This window comes from Ovis canadensis, chromosome 19 (assembly GCF_042477335.2).
Source record: "Ovis canadensis isolate MfBH-ARS-UI-01 breed Bighorn chromosome 19, ARS-UI_OviCan_v2, whole genome shotgun sequence".
Taxonomy (NCBI): Eukaryota; Metazoa; Chordata; class Mammalia; order Artiodactyla; family Bovidae; genus Ovis; species Ovis canadensis.
In genome coordinates, this window is record NC_091263.1 from 61,857,798 (window position 1) to 61,875,863 (window position 18,066).

Consider the following 18,066-nt stretch of genomic DNA (forward strand, 5'->3'; position numbering starts at 1 on the left):
AGCAGAAAGCCTGCAGTACCCCCCAAACAGGAGAACATACACGTCCCAGAACGGTTGACAGCCTAACAGAAGCGGTATATGTGCCAATGGGCAGGCTCTGCGGAACACAGACCCCACTGAAGAAGCCCATGTGTGGACCTCTTCATCAGCAAAGGAGTCCTCCTGGTGGAGTAAGAGCCAGACACCGAGCTAGAGCAGCGGCCTGCCTGCAGGTGACCACCAAAGGGTGGGTCCCAGAAGGGGGGCTCTGGCACCTAGACACAGCCCGTGTGCAGGCTGCAGGAGTCTTTTCCATAAATTCAAATAGAGTCTCCTTAGTCAAACCATGCTCCTCCACCCAAAGGGCGTGTCATAGTTCCGCTAACAACTTATCATCAGATCACATACCTAGGCACCCTTCTCTTAGAAACCAGAAACACACACACACACCTTTCTCTGCTGGCCCTGTCTTGAGACCCAGGCAGCCTCCCATGGCCTCTCCTGCCTCCATCCCCACAGGGCGCCCTCACGGCCACACTCACTCCTGTTCTCTGCTTGGAAGCAAGGGCCTCGGGCCTGCCTCTCTTTCTTGCCTGCTCTCTTGGATCCCCAGTAGAGAAGGAATATCATTTTAGAGAAATAAAAGCTTTTTCCACAAATGAAGGCATAGTTGGAGTCTTGTTTCTGAGTCAGGAGAGGCTAATAAAGGAGCTTGGAACTCCGTGTGAAACTAACAGCTTTCAGAACAAACTGACCACCATCCTAACAATAAAAACCTTTGCAGGAAAACAGGCAATGGGCAAAGACACTTAGGACTGTGAAGCATAAACAGCACAAAATAAACTGCTCTGGTTTTTCTCACAAGCATGGCATCCAACATAAAGCGGTCCATCAGACATGTTAAACCCATTCTGTGCACCAAGAAAGCTTCTAGGGCCTACACAAGCTGCCCGTCCCAGCCACCAGTTGATTCTGAAATATTTCAGAGTCAGGCTGGGAGGTGCTGTGTGGCCCAGATGTCTGGATGGAAATCACAGAGACCACATTTAACGAGGTTCGTGCTTGCCATTTCCATTTTGTGACATTATGGACAACACGTGGTGAAAGAGACTTCATGTACTATTCCTGGGGACAGCCCCAAGATGACTACTTTTTTAGGGGATGGGAGGGGAACTAAAAAGGACAGATATTTAAAGTTTCCTGAAAGAAAAGAAACCATGTTCTACAACCTCAAATTTTTCTTAACAAAGAAAAATTTAATGTCAGACGAGCAGTTGAACCAGGTGTAATGCAGACAGATATTAGGAGTGGTGCAGTCTGTAAAAATGCCATGTTAAGTGCTGACTAGCAAAGGTCACTGACTATGCCAGGAAACTCAGTCTTGGTAGGACAGTTTAGGACTAACAATGGGAAGCCACACAGTAAGACCAACACTTGGTGGAGAGATGGCATCCAGAACGACGGTGACCGTGGGTTAGCCCTTTAGGAGAATGGTGCTGTCTGCAACTGGCATTAAGTTACCACTGGCACCAAAGATGCCACGAGAATAAGAGAAAATCTACATCATTACAGCAGTGCCCTCACAGAGCGCCTGTTCCTCCAGAGGCTGTCGCTGGCAAGCGCCAGCTCTGTGCAAGGAGAGCTCCCAAATACAATAAAATTATTACACGGCTTTATTCTGAAGATTGTTTTGCATTTTAATAAAAAAGAATTTATGTCAGGAAATAGTCATTTACAAACCTTGAAGTTTTTGCCTGGATCTAGAGTAAGAATGTCTTTAAGAAGAGGTTTGTAAGGTCTTCATAACAAAGTGTTATTTACAAAAAAAAAAAAAACAAAAAAACAAAAAAGCTAACATTAACAGGTCATGTATTCTTTAAAAATTTTGAACCAAAAACTGCTACTAGTCTTTTTGACTGCAGGGAATCCCTGCCACGGTAACTCAACAAAGTCGGCATAATTCTGTGAACAGAAAAGGAAGCCTTGATGGGTCTGATGATCCCAAAGTGGGTTTTCATCGAGAATGGGAGTGAGAGTGCGTTCTAGGGAAAACTTCAGCCCTCATTCAGTTGCATATAAAAGCCCTCAAAAAGAGCACACAGCATAGCAATGTTTTGTAAAAAGGCAGCAATTCGGTTTGTACAGACCCCGACGTCTAGTCCTGTAAGATCCTCTTCCGCCTCCGCGGTCCCCCAGCCTCCAGCACTCTTATTTCCTCAGATGCACAGCCTTACCAGTCCCGGGGGGACAGCAGCAGAGAGACTTCATTCACCACTGCCATTATTTCTGCACCAGAAATGCCAGAATATCATGAGAAAACCATGACTGTGAATGAATGCCACAGGGTCCGAGTAACCAGCTCGACCTCCTCTGCAGTGAACTCATCGGACGGGTTATTAAAGGAAAACAAAAGACAGTTGCAACCCATGGTGGATCAAAAGTTACAATATCAAATCACAGAACCCCTGCCCAAAGAAAAGACTGCAAATAGTCCTCTGGAATCTCTTGTGTAAAGATAGATTTATAGTGACTCAAAATATTTTAGAAAAATCTCTGTAGTGTCAAGTTCTTCTGAACTAAAGATTGTACCCCCAAAAGATTTTTCACTGAATAAATGAGAATTGGCTCTGTTTCTTCTATTATACTTCTGTATAGCCCAAGTAAAAATACTAATAGTTTCTAGATTTTAGTGGGGAACTACAGTTATTAGGACCCATGGATATTGCTGCATTTCAAATACGGTACAATAATTACAAAATATAGACCATCTCTTTACAAATACAAATTATAGTATATTACAAGTCATGTACAGTAAATCTATAATTTTTAAACAAACTAGCGTATCTAAGTTTACCTGGTTGCGAGTGCAGTATTATTCCAGTTTACAGTTGCCCTTAGCCTGACAGTCAGAAATCCGACTGTCGGAGCGACGCTCTCCTGCCTGTAAACTGGCGTCACATCACAGAAAACCCTGCTTACAGGGTCCTGCTTCCCCTCCCAGGATGACGGCTGGTAGGCTGGTCCTGACGTACACACTGTATTTCAGAACAGCTGAACAGGAATCAGGAAGCAGTGTGTTTTTTGGGGGGGAAAGGGTTTAAAAATGGATATGCTGGGCCCAGTGAGCGTCTGATATGCTAGACCGATGGCTGAGGTAATGACACAGGTGTGGTGATCGTCATCACCTTTAAACCTTTCCCACCCCATGCCTGCGGGCGGCAGGTGAACGCTCTGGACAAGCCAGCAGGGCTCGTCTGACCCTCCTCGCTGGTCCTCTCCAGGAGGGCTGGACCTGCCCTCGCCCACACAGCTGGGGCACGGCTGTCCCCTGCCAGGTTTATGGCTTCCTTGAGGCATGACATCACTTGTTACAAAATTCTAACTGCAAACAGGGACTCCACGCTAGTGCCTAAATTCTCCTAACTACGAGGCACTTTTCCCCTGGCCCTCCGGTGCCCCACCTTGAGGCCAGAGCCTGTCAGCGGCCCCCTGGAGGGGCTACAGGGTGGTGATGCAAATCATCTCGTCTGCCAGGTCCTCCTCGTCCCTCCCAGGGTCCGGCTCCTCGTCGCTATAGCCAGGCCCGAAGTCCTGGAGCTCGTAGTCTTGCCTGTGTGAAACGGGGCCCACGTCTCCATTGGCCCGGGGATGCACGTTCCCGTTCAGCAGGTTGCTGGCTGCACTCTCCATCTCGTCGATGGTTAAGTCACAGGCGTCGGCGATTTCGTGTTTTGTCGCCGACACGAACTTTGGGTCCCTCGCGTACCGTCCTAAGCCTTCGGATATCAGAACCTGTACAGAGAAGAGGATCAGGGGCATAGACGCAGGATGACAGAAAGACCACCCCGTGCACTGGCTGCACGATATGCTGTTGGGACCCAGTCAGTCCTATTGGCAAGACCCCATTCAGGGTAACTAAGCCTGGAGGTAAGTGGGGATCTAAAGGAGCTCAAACACTGCACATGGCCCAACAAGAGTGAAACCCACGGGGGACAAATGTTTCAGAATAAACAAGTCATATTTCTGGGACTAACATACACAATCCTAGGTGCAGCCAGCTGATGAAACCCACCAGGGGTGGTGTTTCTATGGTTTAGTAGCTAAGTCATGTCCGACTCTTGCGACCCCATGGACTGCAGCATGCCAGTCCCTGGTGGCTGGCATGATGTTTTTATACTTGTGCTTTAAGCTTGCTTGCTACTTGCTACTCCTTGCTACTAAGAAGTGGGTGGTTATCCAGGTTCAGAAGAGGCATCCTGGCTCTGGAGCCCACCCACCCTCAGGACCACCTCCCCGGTGCCACCGTCCCTCCCGTGCAGACTTCGCAGCCACACTCACTGCCTCCACCAGGCTGTCGGCACTCCTCTGCTTGTCGCTGTTCTTGCTGTGGAAGCTGCTGGGGACGGTCAGGCTGGCTGGTGTGAACGTCCGATAGGAGACGCTGGGCTCGTCCGTGTACCATGAGCTGCGGTGCAGGGACGGGAGGCTGCCGTTGACCTGGTCTGGGGCCTCTGGCCGCTCGACCTGGATCAGCGGGGTATAGCACGGCGTCCAGTCCCGATACGACGGCGTGGCCGGGGGGGTGGCCCACGACCGGGTGGAGTGGCTGGGCGAGTACTTCTGGGCTTTACTGGAATCTAGGCCGGCGACTGCCATGATCTGAGGAGATAGAGGAAGCGGGGTGAGGTCCTCAGGGGTCCCAGCCTCGGGTGCCCTCAGAACAGGCCAGGCTCAAGGCCCTGGTTTATAGGGGCTTCCAAAGGATACAGCACTCTGAGTAATTCAATGAACTGGCTGTAAAAACTTGGCTGTCTAGCAGACTGTGCTTTCTTTTGCCCCCAATCTATCTCTTGATCCCCAGGTGGTAATCAGTTATTCGTGAAATTGCTTAGAAGCATGAAGACGACACACAAGTCGTGGAGTACAAACACGCCACCTGGATGACTCTGGGTTTGAATAGGGAAGTGCACTTAGGGCAAGCTGACGGCACCTAGCGCTCAGAGAAATGGGTTGGTTCTCTCTCAGGCAACTCGTCTGCAGCTGGCACTCTGCTTAGAAGCACTACCGGGTACAAGCCTGCTTCTTCCACCTACAGCGGTGCCACGGCAGGCCTGCCCTGCATCCTTCTCTGCAAGGGGCACAGGGGACAGTGAGGCCAGGTCTGTGGCCAAGTCAGAAGCCAGGACCACCCAAGGGAAGCACACACAAGCCCACAGGGACCCCCATGCCCACTTAGTGTGTGGCATGTGATGCCTGGGGCCTTCCCAAAGTTTGTCCTCCATCCACAACAGAGTAGGACACAGCAATTAATGTAAAAAATGGAAGGCGAAAAGGGACAAGCTTGGCAGAAAGACCAGAACAGAAACTCTGAGGCGGCAGCTAGTGTTTATGTGCTCAGGACACTGGGGTCCCTTCCCTGGAGCTGCCCGGGGGGCCGGCTCACCTGTTGCTGCATCAGGTGCAGAGGCAGGGCCGTGCGGGGTGGGAAGGCGGGCGACGGCGGGACCTCCTCCTGGCTGCTCTGCCGGCGCAGGCACTCAAAGTTGAAGGAGGACCTGCGTGGGGCTGAGAAGTGAAACACACGTGTGACACTGGAACCAGCGGTCAGGCCCTGGGCTCTGGGGGTCAGGGCGGCCCACCTGGATGTCCAGCAGCGGGGGCCCAGGAGGAAGCGAGCAAGGCATCCAGAGAAAAGCACCAGGCATGGTGGCGGGGGTGGGGGGTTGTCTCAGAAGTTCAGGAAGAGAAAGCAGCCCAACTGAGGGGCGTTTCTAAAAACGGCAAGTTAATGTCTCGGCCCCCACACAGCTGTTCTCTCAGGAGGAGCCAGAGAGCCATGCTCTGACTCGAGGCCCCTGGCCCTGCACGTGGCAGGGACGCAGCGTCTCAGGTCAAATACATGACCTCACTGGAGAACCCACAGGTGCCTGCCGACTGCCTGTGCTCCTCTTCCCGAGCATCCCTGGGGCCGGAGTGTCACGTGGGTGCTCCCAGGCTGTGACCACCCTTCTGTCTGCTACCTGCCCTAACAGCTCAGCCAGATAACAGGCAGATCCCCTGTGGGGCAAAGACCCAGCTTCCCTAGCCAGGAAGACAGAACACACAGGAAAGGACACCTTGAACTACAAAGAATGTGGCTGCTTGTCCTTAATAGACCACAAACAGGCTTCCCAGGTGGTGCAGTGGTAAAGAATCTGCCTGCTGATGCAGGAGACGCAGGAGACACGGGTTTGATCCCTGGGTCAGGAAGATCCCCTGGAGAAGGAAATGGGAACCCACTCCAGTGTTCTTGCCTGGGAAATCCCATGGACAGAGGAGCCCGGTGGGCTACAGGCCATTGGGTCGCACAGAGTCAGACATGCCTGAGCACCTATGCATGTCCTGTTAACAGCCACTCCAAACAGAGGCTTCTAGACAGGCTGAGTGATGACAAGGTGATCCAGGTTCGAGGCCCCCCAGGGTGCCAGGCTCAGGAGATCAGTCTAAATTCTGGGCCCCTGTGCACAGGCCAGGGGGCTCCCCAGGACACCTCTTGTTACTGGTGGCCTGCAAGGCAGCATTGAGTCACCTTGACATTCCTTTCTTGAACTCTGCTTTCTAAGCTCACAGGGCATTTATCCTACCCTAGCACAACTCCACACACCTCTGACTCTTACACTGGAAAACTGCAGGGACCAGCCTGGGGAGCCCCTGTGGGCATCCTGGGAGGCACGTGAAGCAGCAGAGCTCTCTTGGTGGAGGTCTGGCTCCAAAAGTGCATGGATACCAGAGATAGCCCATGCCAGCCACTGCTCAACCGGGCGGGAAACCCTACAGACAACCAGCCTGTCTCGCAGGCCTGTTGTACACCATGCAGCCTTGCTGGGCCTCCTGGTCTAGCTGCTTCTGGGGAACATGGACACCTGCCATCCACTCCGGATGGCCTTCCTCCCACAGGCTGCCCGGGGCCAAACTCAAGTGTTCTAAGAGAAGGACAGGGTTCCCAGGTTAGCACCACCTCTAGCTTCCTCCCGGGTCAGGTGGTGGGACCAGAGGCTCAAGCCAAGAAAGGAAAACTACCACCTCCACCATTCAGAGAGCACCTTTCAGTTTTGAAAAGGGATCCACCTATGCCTGTCATCTTATTTGCTCTGCACAACCAGCCCTAATGCAGAGAGCAACCTCTCTGGAGCTGAGCACATAGGAGTTCCATTGGTCTCCCTGCCCCAGATCTGAATACATGGGCAGGAGAGCAAATACAATGCATTTTACCTATTCACACTTATAAATAAAGAGGGCAGCCAGCTGCCCACTCAGGGTCCTTGACTCACGGACGATCATGACCACCCAAGGGAGAAAAGGCGGTCACAGGAGGGCAGTGGCACTCATGGGGCCCGGGGCTCAGCCCCACCTGCACAGGCGCCATCCAGGACTGACAGAGCCCAGCACTGCTCTGTTCAGCAGCTTGTGTTTGGGGCTGTGAAATTAAATATTAACCATGGATATGGGTCTGACTGCACTTGCCCACAGGATGCTGACAGCTGGGGAGAGACAGGCCTGGGCACCACCCAGCTGAACTTGTTACTATGCACAGAGATGGCAGACTCAGAGCCGATGTGTCTCATTTATTTCTGGTGACTGATTAGAGTCCTACCCCAACCTCATTCCTCAGCAAAGCCATAAGTGGATATCCCTTATCCATCAGCAAAATGTCCACGTGTCCAAAATCAAGCTGCCCAGCCAGGAGATGGCAGGAGCTGCTGCTTCATCTCTTTCCCCAGCCCACGGTCCTCACTGGGGGTAACCCAGCTCTCTTGGCAGTATTGGTGATGCCACATGTACCCAAAAACCAGCTGGCCCCTGCCCCTTCTCTGCAGGACAGGATTCCCCAGCCCTGGGATGGGAGTGCCTACCCTAGCGGTCACCACCAAGGCCCCAGCAGGGGCACTGGCAGACCAAGGCAAAGGTAGGGGAGAAGAGGGCAGTGAGGTGAGACAGGAGGAGGCATGGGCACCACAAACCCTCACGTGCTCCTCGGAGCCCTGGGCCTTGGTAAGAGGCTTGGGCTCAAGTCCACTCAGCAGGCAGGCCCATCTGGGGAGTGAGCCTGTCGACACCATGGTGCAGGACTTGCCTACCCATCAGGGCAGACCCCAAGCTCAAAGGCAACGATGATGCGCCCAGAAAGCCCCACATCAAGTGCTACAAACTGTGCAACCATGGAGCCCACACTGCCTTCCCTGTTCTCAGCACTGGAGCGCTTCCAGCCCTACCATGTGGCACGTGGATGAGGAAGAAAAGAAAACCAACAGCCTCTCCATCCAGGGGGCTGGTGTTGAGGACTGAAGGCCCCTGACCATGTCTGGCCCACCCCCCGGGCTGGGGCAGGCGGACAGACACACTACCCTCTGCGAGCCTGGATCCCAAACAAAAAATCTGGCCTCACTTGTAGGGGTAGGAGGTAGTAGGCGTCGCCTCGGAGACCTCCGGGAATCGTAGCCAACGGGCGAGTCGTCGTCCTCTGAGAAGCTTTGGGGGTGATGGTAGCCTCGAGGCCGCTCAAAGTCCAAGCTGCTGCCCGGGTACCGGTTATAGTAGCCGCAGCCGTAGCTTCGCCTGGTGGCCAAGAAGGCCAGGAGAGAGAGAGCAGGGGCACGTGAGAGCCCAGTTCACAAGCCCATGTCCACAGTCCACTGCCACCACCTTGGACACAGCAGGACTAGCCGAGAATGCACCCCTCGGCTCCACAGAAGATTCTAGACGGAGGACAAGGGCTGCTACAGGAACACTTCGGAGGGCAGGCCTGTGAGGAGCAAGGCGCCTATGCTTTTCCTCCCTGAGTGGCCTCAGTCCTGGCTCAGATGTGGACTGTGGGTGCCTTGCAGGCTGGGCTAGCCCCACTTTCCCCCAGAGAACCCTCTCCCGAGGGGCTACCAGTGGCTAGGTGGTGGTGGGAGGGTGGCGCCTGGGACAAGAAAATGCATTAATCACAGTCCCCACTCTCAGGGAGCAGAGCCAATACCCCACGCACACAGAATTCTAATGCAGGCTGGAGAAGGTTAACGCTGGAAGACAGGGCTTGGGGTGGGCCGTGAGCTCTAGGGGTGGGGGTCCTTTCAGTTCCAGTTGAGGGAGGGAGGAGCAGGCCCTTGCAGGGGGTGGGGTCAGGCCAGCAGAGGGGGAAGAGCATCCAAGGCATGGTGCTCCGAGCCACGGCCCTGAAGAAAGAAACCGAGAATGTGGTTGGCTCAGAACCAGTGGTTCCTGAAGTCAGACATCCCGAGGCCCAAAGAAGGACAGGGTGGAGAGTAGAGGGAGTGGGGGTCTGGCTGTGGCAGGCCTGGAGCATGAGGCTGGCATTTAACACCATCTCAGAGGTCAGAAGGGGCCTCGCCGCACAAACACGTCCACTTCGATGTGCCCCATTCACGGTGAGATGCAGTCCATGGGGAAGAGGTGGATGGCCTTCGTGCCCCTGTACCACCTGCTATCCATACATGTCCTACAGCAAGTGCCCACTTTACCCCACCCACCCTTCTTCAGGACAGAAGCCCAGGAGGCTCATCTGCTGAGTGATGCCCCTCTGACCTCTCATCCCCTCACCTGCAGGAGAGATCCCCTTATGGGAGCGAGAAGCAGGAGCTGTTCGTGAAGCCCAGCCCAAGCTCTGGGCTGATGAGTCCCAGCCTTCAGGCCTGAAGGAACGGCCCCCACTCCACCACTCGCCAGCCTGGGGACCGTGCCCCTGCTGCCAGGGCAGTCCCTGGGCGATGGAGCCCTCACCTGCTCCCAGTGGGTGAGCTGTCATCCTCATAGTACTCCTCGCTGCTGAAATACTCCTGCTCCCCTGGGCAGCGGGGGTCCCTGAAGTAGCCGTGTATCTCCGGGTCTTCCCGGCAAATCGTCGGGAACTGCTCGTCTCCTGAGTCAGACCTGCAGTGGGGAGAGAGGGGCTGAGCGGCCGGGCGGGTGGCGGCAGCTCCTCCGGCCATGCCTCGCGGTGGCCAGAGCATCCCTGCCCAGGGAGCGCTCCTGCCTCAGGGGGGCTAGACTCTGCTGCTGCCCCTGGCAGTGGTGGTGGACGTGTGTGTGCATGCATGCGGCTAGGTGTGTGCACGCCTGTGTGGAGGGGTGTGTGTGTGTGTGTGTGTCTTGTGGGCGGGGGTGGGGGGAGTGTGTTAGAGTGTGTGTGTATGGGGTGTGGGGGTGTATGTGTGGGGGGAACTGTGTGGCTGTGTGGTGTGTGTGTTGTGGGCGGGGGTGGGGGGGAGAGTGTTAGTGTGTGTTTGGGGTGTGGGGGGTGTATGTGTGGGGGAACTGTGTGGAGGGGTGTGTGTGTGTTGTGGGCGGGGGTGGGGGGAGAGTGTTAAAGTGTGTGTGTATGGGGTGTGGGGGTGTATGTGTGGGGGGAACTGTGTGGAGGGGTGTGTGTGTGTTGTGGGCGGGGGTGGGGGGAGTGTGTTAGAGTATGTGTGTATAGGGTGTGGGGGGTGTATGTGTGGGGGGAACTGTGTGGCTGTGTGTGGTGTGTGTGTGTTGTGGGCGGGGGTGGGGGGGAGAGTGTTAGTGTGTGTGTGTTTGGGGTGTGGGGGGTGTATGTGTGGGGGAACTGTGTGGCGGTATGTGGTGTGTGTTGTGGGCGGGGGTGGGGGGAGAGTGTTAGAGTGTGTGTGTATGGGGTGTGAGGGTGTATGTGTTGGGGGAACTGTGTGGATGTGTGTGGTGTGTGTGTGTATGCACGTATATACCAGGAAGGGCTTTCTCTCTCAGTGCCTTGATGATGCCAGCACCAATCCACTGCCCTCAGAGGCTGCCTGGGAACCAACAGAGTAGATGCAGTTTGGGAAAGCAGCAAGAGAACAGACCTGGAGACCTGGAGCGATGGGCCCCAGGGCCGCCTGGCTGGGTCCCCGGGAGGCACAGGCCCCGCGCCCAGGGTAAGTTCAGAGCCTGGAGCCCCTGACCTAGGAAGGCTGACAGGAGCTTTGTATACTGTGTCCCGGGGAGACAGACTCTCCTGGACAACACCTGTTGCATTTTCCAAAGACGGCTCTGACCCAGGACGGTCATGTGATGACGCCCAGAGGTTCTGGCCTCAGCCCTCAGCGCAGGCAGCCGGGTGCTGTGCTGCCGCTCCTCTCCAAACAGAAGACTCTGGGTCCTCCAAGCTCTTCACCCTCTCCCACCCTCCTCCAGCCCCAGTGGCCTCCCCCTTGGTGATCAGTAGGAGGTGGATCGTCCCCACCCCCGACACAATGACCATCCCACCCACAAGTCCACTGGGCTCAACACACGGGGAGCAGGGCGCTCTGCATGCAGGCAGATAAAGAAGGCCCTGCTCTTCAGGAGGTGAGGGGTCACGCTTTCACAAAGCCCCCACAAAAGGCTCAACCCCACAGAGCAGAACGACTGCCTAGCTTCACAGGCCTGCTCCCCCAGCACTGTGCGGAGGCCGGTGGGGCTACCGCTGTGGCTACACGGCGTGGGGATGTGGGCCCCCGGATGGTAACCCAGGCTCTGCAGATACGGATCTGAAAGCTCTGCATCCACAGCCCGGGGCCAGACCACCCTACACTAGGCGAGCTGGCTCTCAGGGCATGGTCACCTCCCAGCACTGGAGAGGCCCTCTGGTCCCACCGGGAACACACAGCATTTAACACATAAACACAGGCAATGAGCACATACCTAATGTAAGTTTCATAATAGCGGGTTCTATCCAGGAAAGGCATAACATGGGAGGGAGGGAGAAAATAAAAGTTAAAATATTTCCAGCAAATTTTACACAAAGGATATATCAAGTTACTCCCCAGAGCCGGACTCAGCAAACTGTGGTTCCCAGGCCAAATAGAGGCCGTCATCTGTTTCTCTATGACCCACAAGCTAGACTTTTTAATGGACTGGTGTGCTGCAGTCCATGGGGTTGTGAAGAGTCGGACACGACCCAGCGACTGAACTGAACTGAAAGCACTGAAACAAAATCAAAGGAAGAAAAGTAGTTCGTTGCATGTGACTATATGAAGCTGGCATTTTACTGTTCACAAAGAAAGCTTTATCAGGACGCAGCTGCACACGTGTCTCCGTACTATCCATGGCAGCCTTCTTGCTACAACAGCATAGGTGAGTAGTCACAGTAGAGACTGTGCGTGCTCCAACTCTAAAGCGTTTATGCTCTGGCCCATCACAGAGCAAGCTTGCCAATGCCTGTCCCTGAGTCTGTGGGACAGTTGGGGAAGGTCGGGTTTGCAGATGCTGTATTAAGGGGCAGGCTGCAGGCTGGCCTGTGGCCCTTTATCCTTTGGGACCACCACGTGGCCAGTGCCTGCTAGGACCTGAGGGCACTTATAGGTGCTCATGGAAACACCCACAAGGAATCCCCCACCTCTGCTGGAGATGGAGTGAGCAAGACCTGCCTGGGGCCAACAATATGTTACCAAGTGCAAACCCGTTTGAAATGTTACCTTTTAATACTGCACCTTCTGTGAGGCTCACGGCCATGCTTGTGGAAGGAATGATGCCCGTTTTCAGACACAAGCTCAAGGTTCCCAATGCTGGGCCGCTTTCCAGGGGCAGCTTTGCACATATTGGCATTATTGAGATTGGCATTTGTTGAGCTGGGAACTTGCTTTCCTATGGAATTATGGTTATGATGGTTATGACACACCGAATTTCCTGCTGGAGGAAACAGCGGTTTCTCAGTATCACTTGCAGGTGGAATTGAAGGCCTTTGGACATGCAGGGGACGGTGGGTGGTATTGGTCTGCTGAAGGGAATCTCTCCTATCACTATTAACATGATTGACATGGTTTCCAAGCAGGGCACCATTTCTCTGCAAAATAATGGGAGACAACACCAGGTAATTTAACAAATATTTGATGCAGGCTAGCTATGTTAGGTCATTTTTTTTTTCTACATGAAAAACAAATTCTAGGTAAGCTCCGTAGGATCCCTGGAAAACAATCTGAGTGTCTCAGTGATCGGGGTGCCTGTGTGTGTAGCTGCTGGTCCCCCTGAAATGAGGAAGGTTACCGATTCCTGAGCTGGGGAGCAAGCACGTGGCTGTCACTCGAGGGGGCTCTTCCAGTTGCTCCGAGGTAAGCGGACTTTCGCCCAGCAGGGCTGTTGGTGGCCCCAGCAGCTGAGGCCAGGCCGCAGGCATGTCTCTGGGCCAGGGGCTAGGAAGCAGAGGGCCAGCTGGCAGACCAAAGAGCCAGCCCGGTGGGGAGAGAGCAGGTAGGGAGGGCCGGCAACCGCTAGAAGGACCCGGGATGCTCGTCCACACCAGCCAGTGGTTGTGGCCAAGCTCCTCCGAAGTGGCCAGTGTGCGGCAGAGGAGCAAGCTCAGAGGAGGAGCAGGCCTGGCCCTGGAAGGGGTCCTGGGGGGATGGGAAGGGTCTGCTGCGGAGGGGAAGGCAGGGTCCATAAGCCCCTCTAGGCCTGAGGGCTGCTGTGCGTCCTCCAGACTCTCTTGCAGATCGTTAACTGCCCCAACTGGACTCCTGCCCTGCTATTTCCAAGTGGCCAGTGTGTAGCTAGGCGTGGAATAATTACTTTGAACACATCTTCTTCTTCTTCTCGTTTTGTTTCCTCTGGCTCATCATCTTGCAAATCGCATGATATAGCCCGCCGGATTTCTGGCCCAATGTCATGCAGTGTCCTTAATCCCGCCTAGATCAATGAGAACGGCAAAACCAGTTAGACGACACGGGTGGCCAGGGCTGGGGAGAGGGTGGGGGGCAGCCTGGGTCCTGGCTGTGCTCCTGCCTGAGTCAGTCGTGGGAAAGGAAGGTTTCTCCAGAGGAAGAAGTCAGTCCAGGGGACTGACCACTTGTCTGAATGCCCCTGATGGTGTCCCTGTGGGCTCAGGGATATAGGTTGTGGTTGGGAGTTCAAGATGGCCCGGGCTGGGGTGCTTGAGGCCAGTGACTTTTCCAAACACCTCCACTCGCAGGGAACCAGGCCTGGTTACCAGTACTAGGGTCTGCCATGGCCAAGAACCCAGGCCCAGGTCTAAATGACAGTCCATGGAAGCCTGGCAGCAGAGTGCCACCTCCCAGACCTCAGGTGGGGCGAGGGGCACAGCCTGGCTGTTCTCCAGTGCGGGTGGGCAAGGGGGCTCATTGACCGTGTTCCAGATGAGGGAGTCGAGTGCAGGGGCCAGAGGGCGAGCAGACCAAGCAGCCGCCCAGGCCAGTGGTTCTGCTTCAAAGCCATGGGAGTGAGGGATGACACACACACTGCAGCCACAGCACACTCAGGACCGCAACACGGCGGACAGACGCGCACGGACCTGGGCCGCGGGCAGGGCCGGCTCCCGTGGCCCGTGGGCACCTGGTCTGCAGCCTGTGCTCAGGCTGAGAATGGCCGGTGCTTGGGTCATCCTCTTGAAGACCACAAGACACTGACAGGGGCTCCAGCCTCTGGAGGTGGTCTAAGACCAACCAGGTGAGCCCTTCAGCCCCCTCACAGACATTCTGCACTTCCCCAGGGCCCTTGCTGCCAGCCTGCCTCACCGTGGGCCCCAGGTTCCCTCGGGACAAGGCCTGGGAAAAGGCCTCCCATTGTACCTAACTGCGTTAGGGAAACATTTAAGATGCTTACAGACTATCTGTGGGCAAGGGGTAGCTCTTGGCTCCAGGAAAATTATGTTTTCACCGAAGACTTGGAGAAAACCGGCAAGCTTAACAGGGACAGTACAGTTACTCAATCCTTTGCCACAAAAACACTGGCATCTCAGAGAGGCGTTTCCTCCCCACCCCAGGTCTAAGGTCGCCCGTCCTGTATCCAGGCAGCACCCCTTAAGGTGCTGGCAGTCTGTCTGCACCTCAGTGGCCACTAAAGGTGTGGAGGACATCCGGGGTCTGGCTGTGTGGGTCTCCATCTGCAGCCAATGCTCCCCAATGTGAGGGCAGTCTGCAGAGAAGGGGGGCCCTGCTCTGCCCTTCTTCCACACGCCCTGGCAGTGGGTGGGTGTAGGACATAGACAAAGCATCAGGACCACAACTGAGACACGCCTGGTAGTGGAGGGCGTGGGGTGGGGGTCAGAGAGGATGGTGGTCGCAGTCTTGCCAGATGAGGCAGGGCTGAGCCCCTCGTGTGGGAATGCTCGGATGGGCCTCCTGCAGACGCCAGTCGGGGGCGGGGGATGTTCATCTAGAACTGAAAGGCGCACGGAACCGCCCAAGAGGCTCCTGTGAAAATGGCCTTGTTCATAGCAGCACTCGGCCTAGGAGAGGATCTTTTCAAAGATGGTGCACCAACCAGGCTGGGTCTGGTTCGAACCATTCTTTCAACAAAGGAGCAGCAGACTTTTCCATTTTATGAACTGTGGGGGCGAAATTGCGGCCTGGAGTCAAATCTTTAAGGTTCCCAGCTAAGAATGCTGTGGTCTCACAGGAGAACGAGAAAGGTGTCAGAGGTCCAAACCCAGAACACTCTGTGGCGTGCTAAGACTGCCCCTCACTCACCTGTCCCTCTGATCACAGGCACAAGACACACACGCTCACACGTGCCGACATGTACACATACAGGCACACACATGCACGCACACGTATATACTCTCCCAGGACCCAAGCTTCCAGCACATCTGAGCCTGGGAAATCATTTCTCTTAGCGGCACACCCATACCATTCTCAGGGGGACATGAAGAAGGCAACTCGAATGCCAAGTGGGTGAAAGCTCTTTCACAGCAGAGCTGCAGGCCTGCGCAGCAAGGGCGAGCCCAGCAGTACTGAGCCGCCTTCAAGTCAGCCAGGCAGTGTTCTCTAGGACACACTTATCAAGGGATGATACATTAAACCAGGGATTCACTGTCTAATTCTGGGTCACTGGGAAGAAAGAGCTGTTACCCCCTCTGAGGCTCCCAAATAAGACACCCACTGCCACTGCACAAAACAGACACAGGTGACAGGCACCGAGTATGCATCAGGGAAATCAGGTACCGTAATCCACATCCCAAGGCACTGTGGGCTGGGAACACTCTGTTTAAATAACAGCAGAGAATCCTATTCACTGTCATTCAACTGATTGGACTAGGTCTGATTAGAAGAAATAGAAAACTATTTATTTGGATAATTTTTAACATCATCCTCTGTTGATGGGTTGACATTTTACTGAAATACACATGACATAATTGCATAATAAAAACAAAACTGTCTCCAGCATGTCTTCGATGATACACAGGATTAGGAGAGAGCAGTAAACAGACACAGGACAGAGAATTTGTTTCCAACAGAAATCATGGAGAAAATTGAGAGGTGGCCCAGGAGGCCACTTCCAAAGACAAATAAAGACAACATGTTTATTAAAGAGACATCAAAGGAGGAGAGAACGCAGCACTCTTCCCAGACAGGAAAGCAGAGGCTCAGAAACCATGATTATAGTTCGCTTGCTCCACAGAGGAAGAAACACACCTTCTAAGAGGCAGGGATTGACTTCACTCTTTCACAAGGGGTCTAAGGAAGGATAGGTAGGGAGTGGGGTGGGAGGGGAGGTGCTACAGAGGGTAGGGGTATCTGCCAGGGTTTGGAATGAGGGAAACACATGTTCCCAAACTTGAAGCAAAGCTTAAGCACAGCACCCTGAATTTATTACATATCACAAAACATGATAATGAAAAAATTTCTAGCACACATATCAAGCTAAAAGGTAGCTTAGGCTGCTCCAAAAATTCCATAGGCACAAGTTCCAATTCCCAAAGTGCAGAAATCTATCTTAAACCCTTGATAAGGGTTTTTTTTTTCCCCCACAGCCCTTAAAAAAAGAACATTTTTTTCCTTGAAATAAAACACATTACAACCAGGAAAATTAACTATTCTTTCATATGTCATGTTTGTGTCTATCAGCAAAATACTATTTTAATTCGAAATGTGGCCATTAGCATTTAAACCAACACAAAGCCATATAAAGTCATTCCAGTAACATCACAGAATTATGGTTTTGAATAAACACAGAATCGCTGCTATAAAATAGAAACATTATTGATTTAAGATGTCCAATCATATAAAATATTAAACAGAATCAAGCCTAGTTTCTGGTTGATTTTTAAATGCTAGATGTTCTCATATTTTTTTAAAAAAACAAAGAAATGTTGGCATTTTGCCTGTAGACTGCTGCTTTCAATTTTAGACACCATTTAATTGGAATTTTATAGATATTTACTCTAATGAATAAGTCTAAAAAAACACCCCCAAACTATAAAATCTGTCTAAATATTTCTGAAGCAATTGCATTATGTTATGGTGTTCTAACCTCAAATAGGAACATTCACATACCTTCTTTTCTCTCACCCTCTTTCAGGGGTAAGTTTTTCCTACCTGGTGCGTTAGAAAAGCTCTCACTGCTCGTCTCCCTAAGCTAGCATCATCCCACACACCGGTGGTCTGCCAGCTCTCAGCACATAGAAACACCCAAAAACCCCCCTGAACCTACACTGTAACAGTGTAGATAAGAGATGTGGGTCTCCAGGTGGGACTGAGCCAGCCCATTCATCCTCGGGTGTGAGTGCCAGGCTTCCAGGCTCCAGCCCAAGAGCCCTTGCCGGGCAGAGCAGAGCCTGGTCTCTATCACAGGCAGGTCTCGCTCAGCCAGGGCTGGCCCTGCTCGGCCATCTCCTTCAAGGCGAGTTCTGGTTAACCCTTTAGCCGGATTCTTCCCCTCCCCAGTCAGAAGGGATCATTTTAGACTAGCTCCCTCAACGGAAAAGCACTGGAGATTCAGTTCTCTCAGAACACACCTGCTCATCTACAAGCCGTCCTCCGCCTCCCCCGCACGTCCACATGCGCACCGTCACACACAGGCACACCCCTTCTTTTGTCACCGCTCTCCGCCTCTGAGTGTGGCCTTTGCACCCATTATCAACATTATGAACAGCCCTCGAGTTATATATAAACATCAGGGGCTAGCATCATGAGCCCAGCGCCCCCGTGAATCATGCACAGTGATTCCAACCCCATTGCAAAGTCAGCCATACGGTTACCATGTAAGTTACCCCCAGGGGGGACACTTCGCCGATAACAGCAAGTTTGCTCCCTTCACTTCAAAACAAAAAGGAAACTTTAAACAAATTGCCTAAAGTGACCTATCACATTTCCCTGCAGACGATCCTACAGA

General features: G+C 53.5%; 1 protein-coding gene across 5 annotated transcripts in view; it reads right to left on the reverse strand.

Moving 5' to 3' along the window:
- Nucleotides 1-1,629: 1,629 nt before the first annotated feature.
- The window catches only part of CACNA1D (calcium voltage-gated channel subunit alpha1 D), a 351,812-nt gene continuing 335,375 nt past the window's right edge, over nt 1,630-18,066 (reverse strand). For 4 of the 5 annotated variants that reach the window (XM_069561585.1, XM_069561588.1, XM_069561586.1 and 1 more), the window contains 8 exons: nt 13,507-13,623; nt 12,417-12,784; nt 11,644-11,670; nt 9,742-9,891; nt 8,405-8,574; nt 5,423-5,544; nt 4,318-4,638; nt 1,630-3,771 (listed from right to left, as the gene is read on the reverse strand). In XM_069561585.1, the coding sequence (XP_069417686.1) occupies nt 3,478-3,771; nt 4,318-4,638; nt 5,423-5,544; nt 8,405-8,574; nt 9,742-9,891; nt 11,644-11,670; nt 12,417-12,784; nt 13,507-13,623 (1,569 nt within the window). In that variant the 3' untranslated portion in view covers nt 1,630-3,477. The remainder of the gene's footprint in view (nt 3,772-4,317; nt 4,639-5,422; nt 5,545-8,404; nt 8,575-9,741; nt 9,892-11,643; nt 11,671-12,416; nt 12,785-13,506; nt 13,624-18,066) is intronic. The other variant, XM_069561589.1, reaches the window with a different exon arrangement.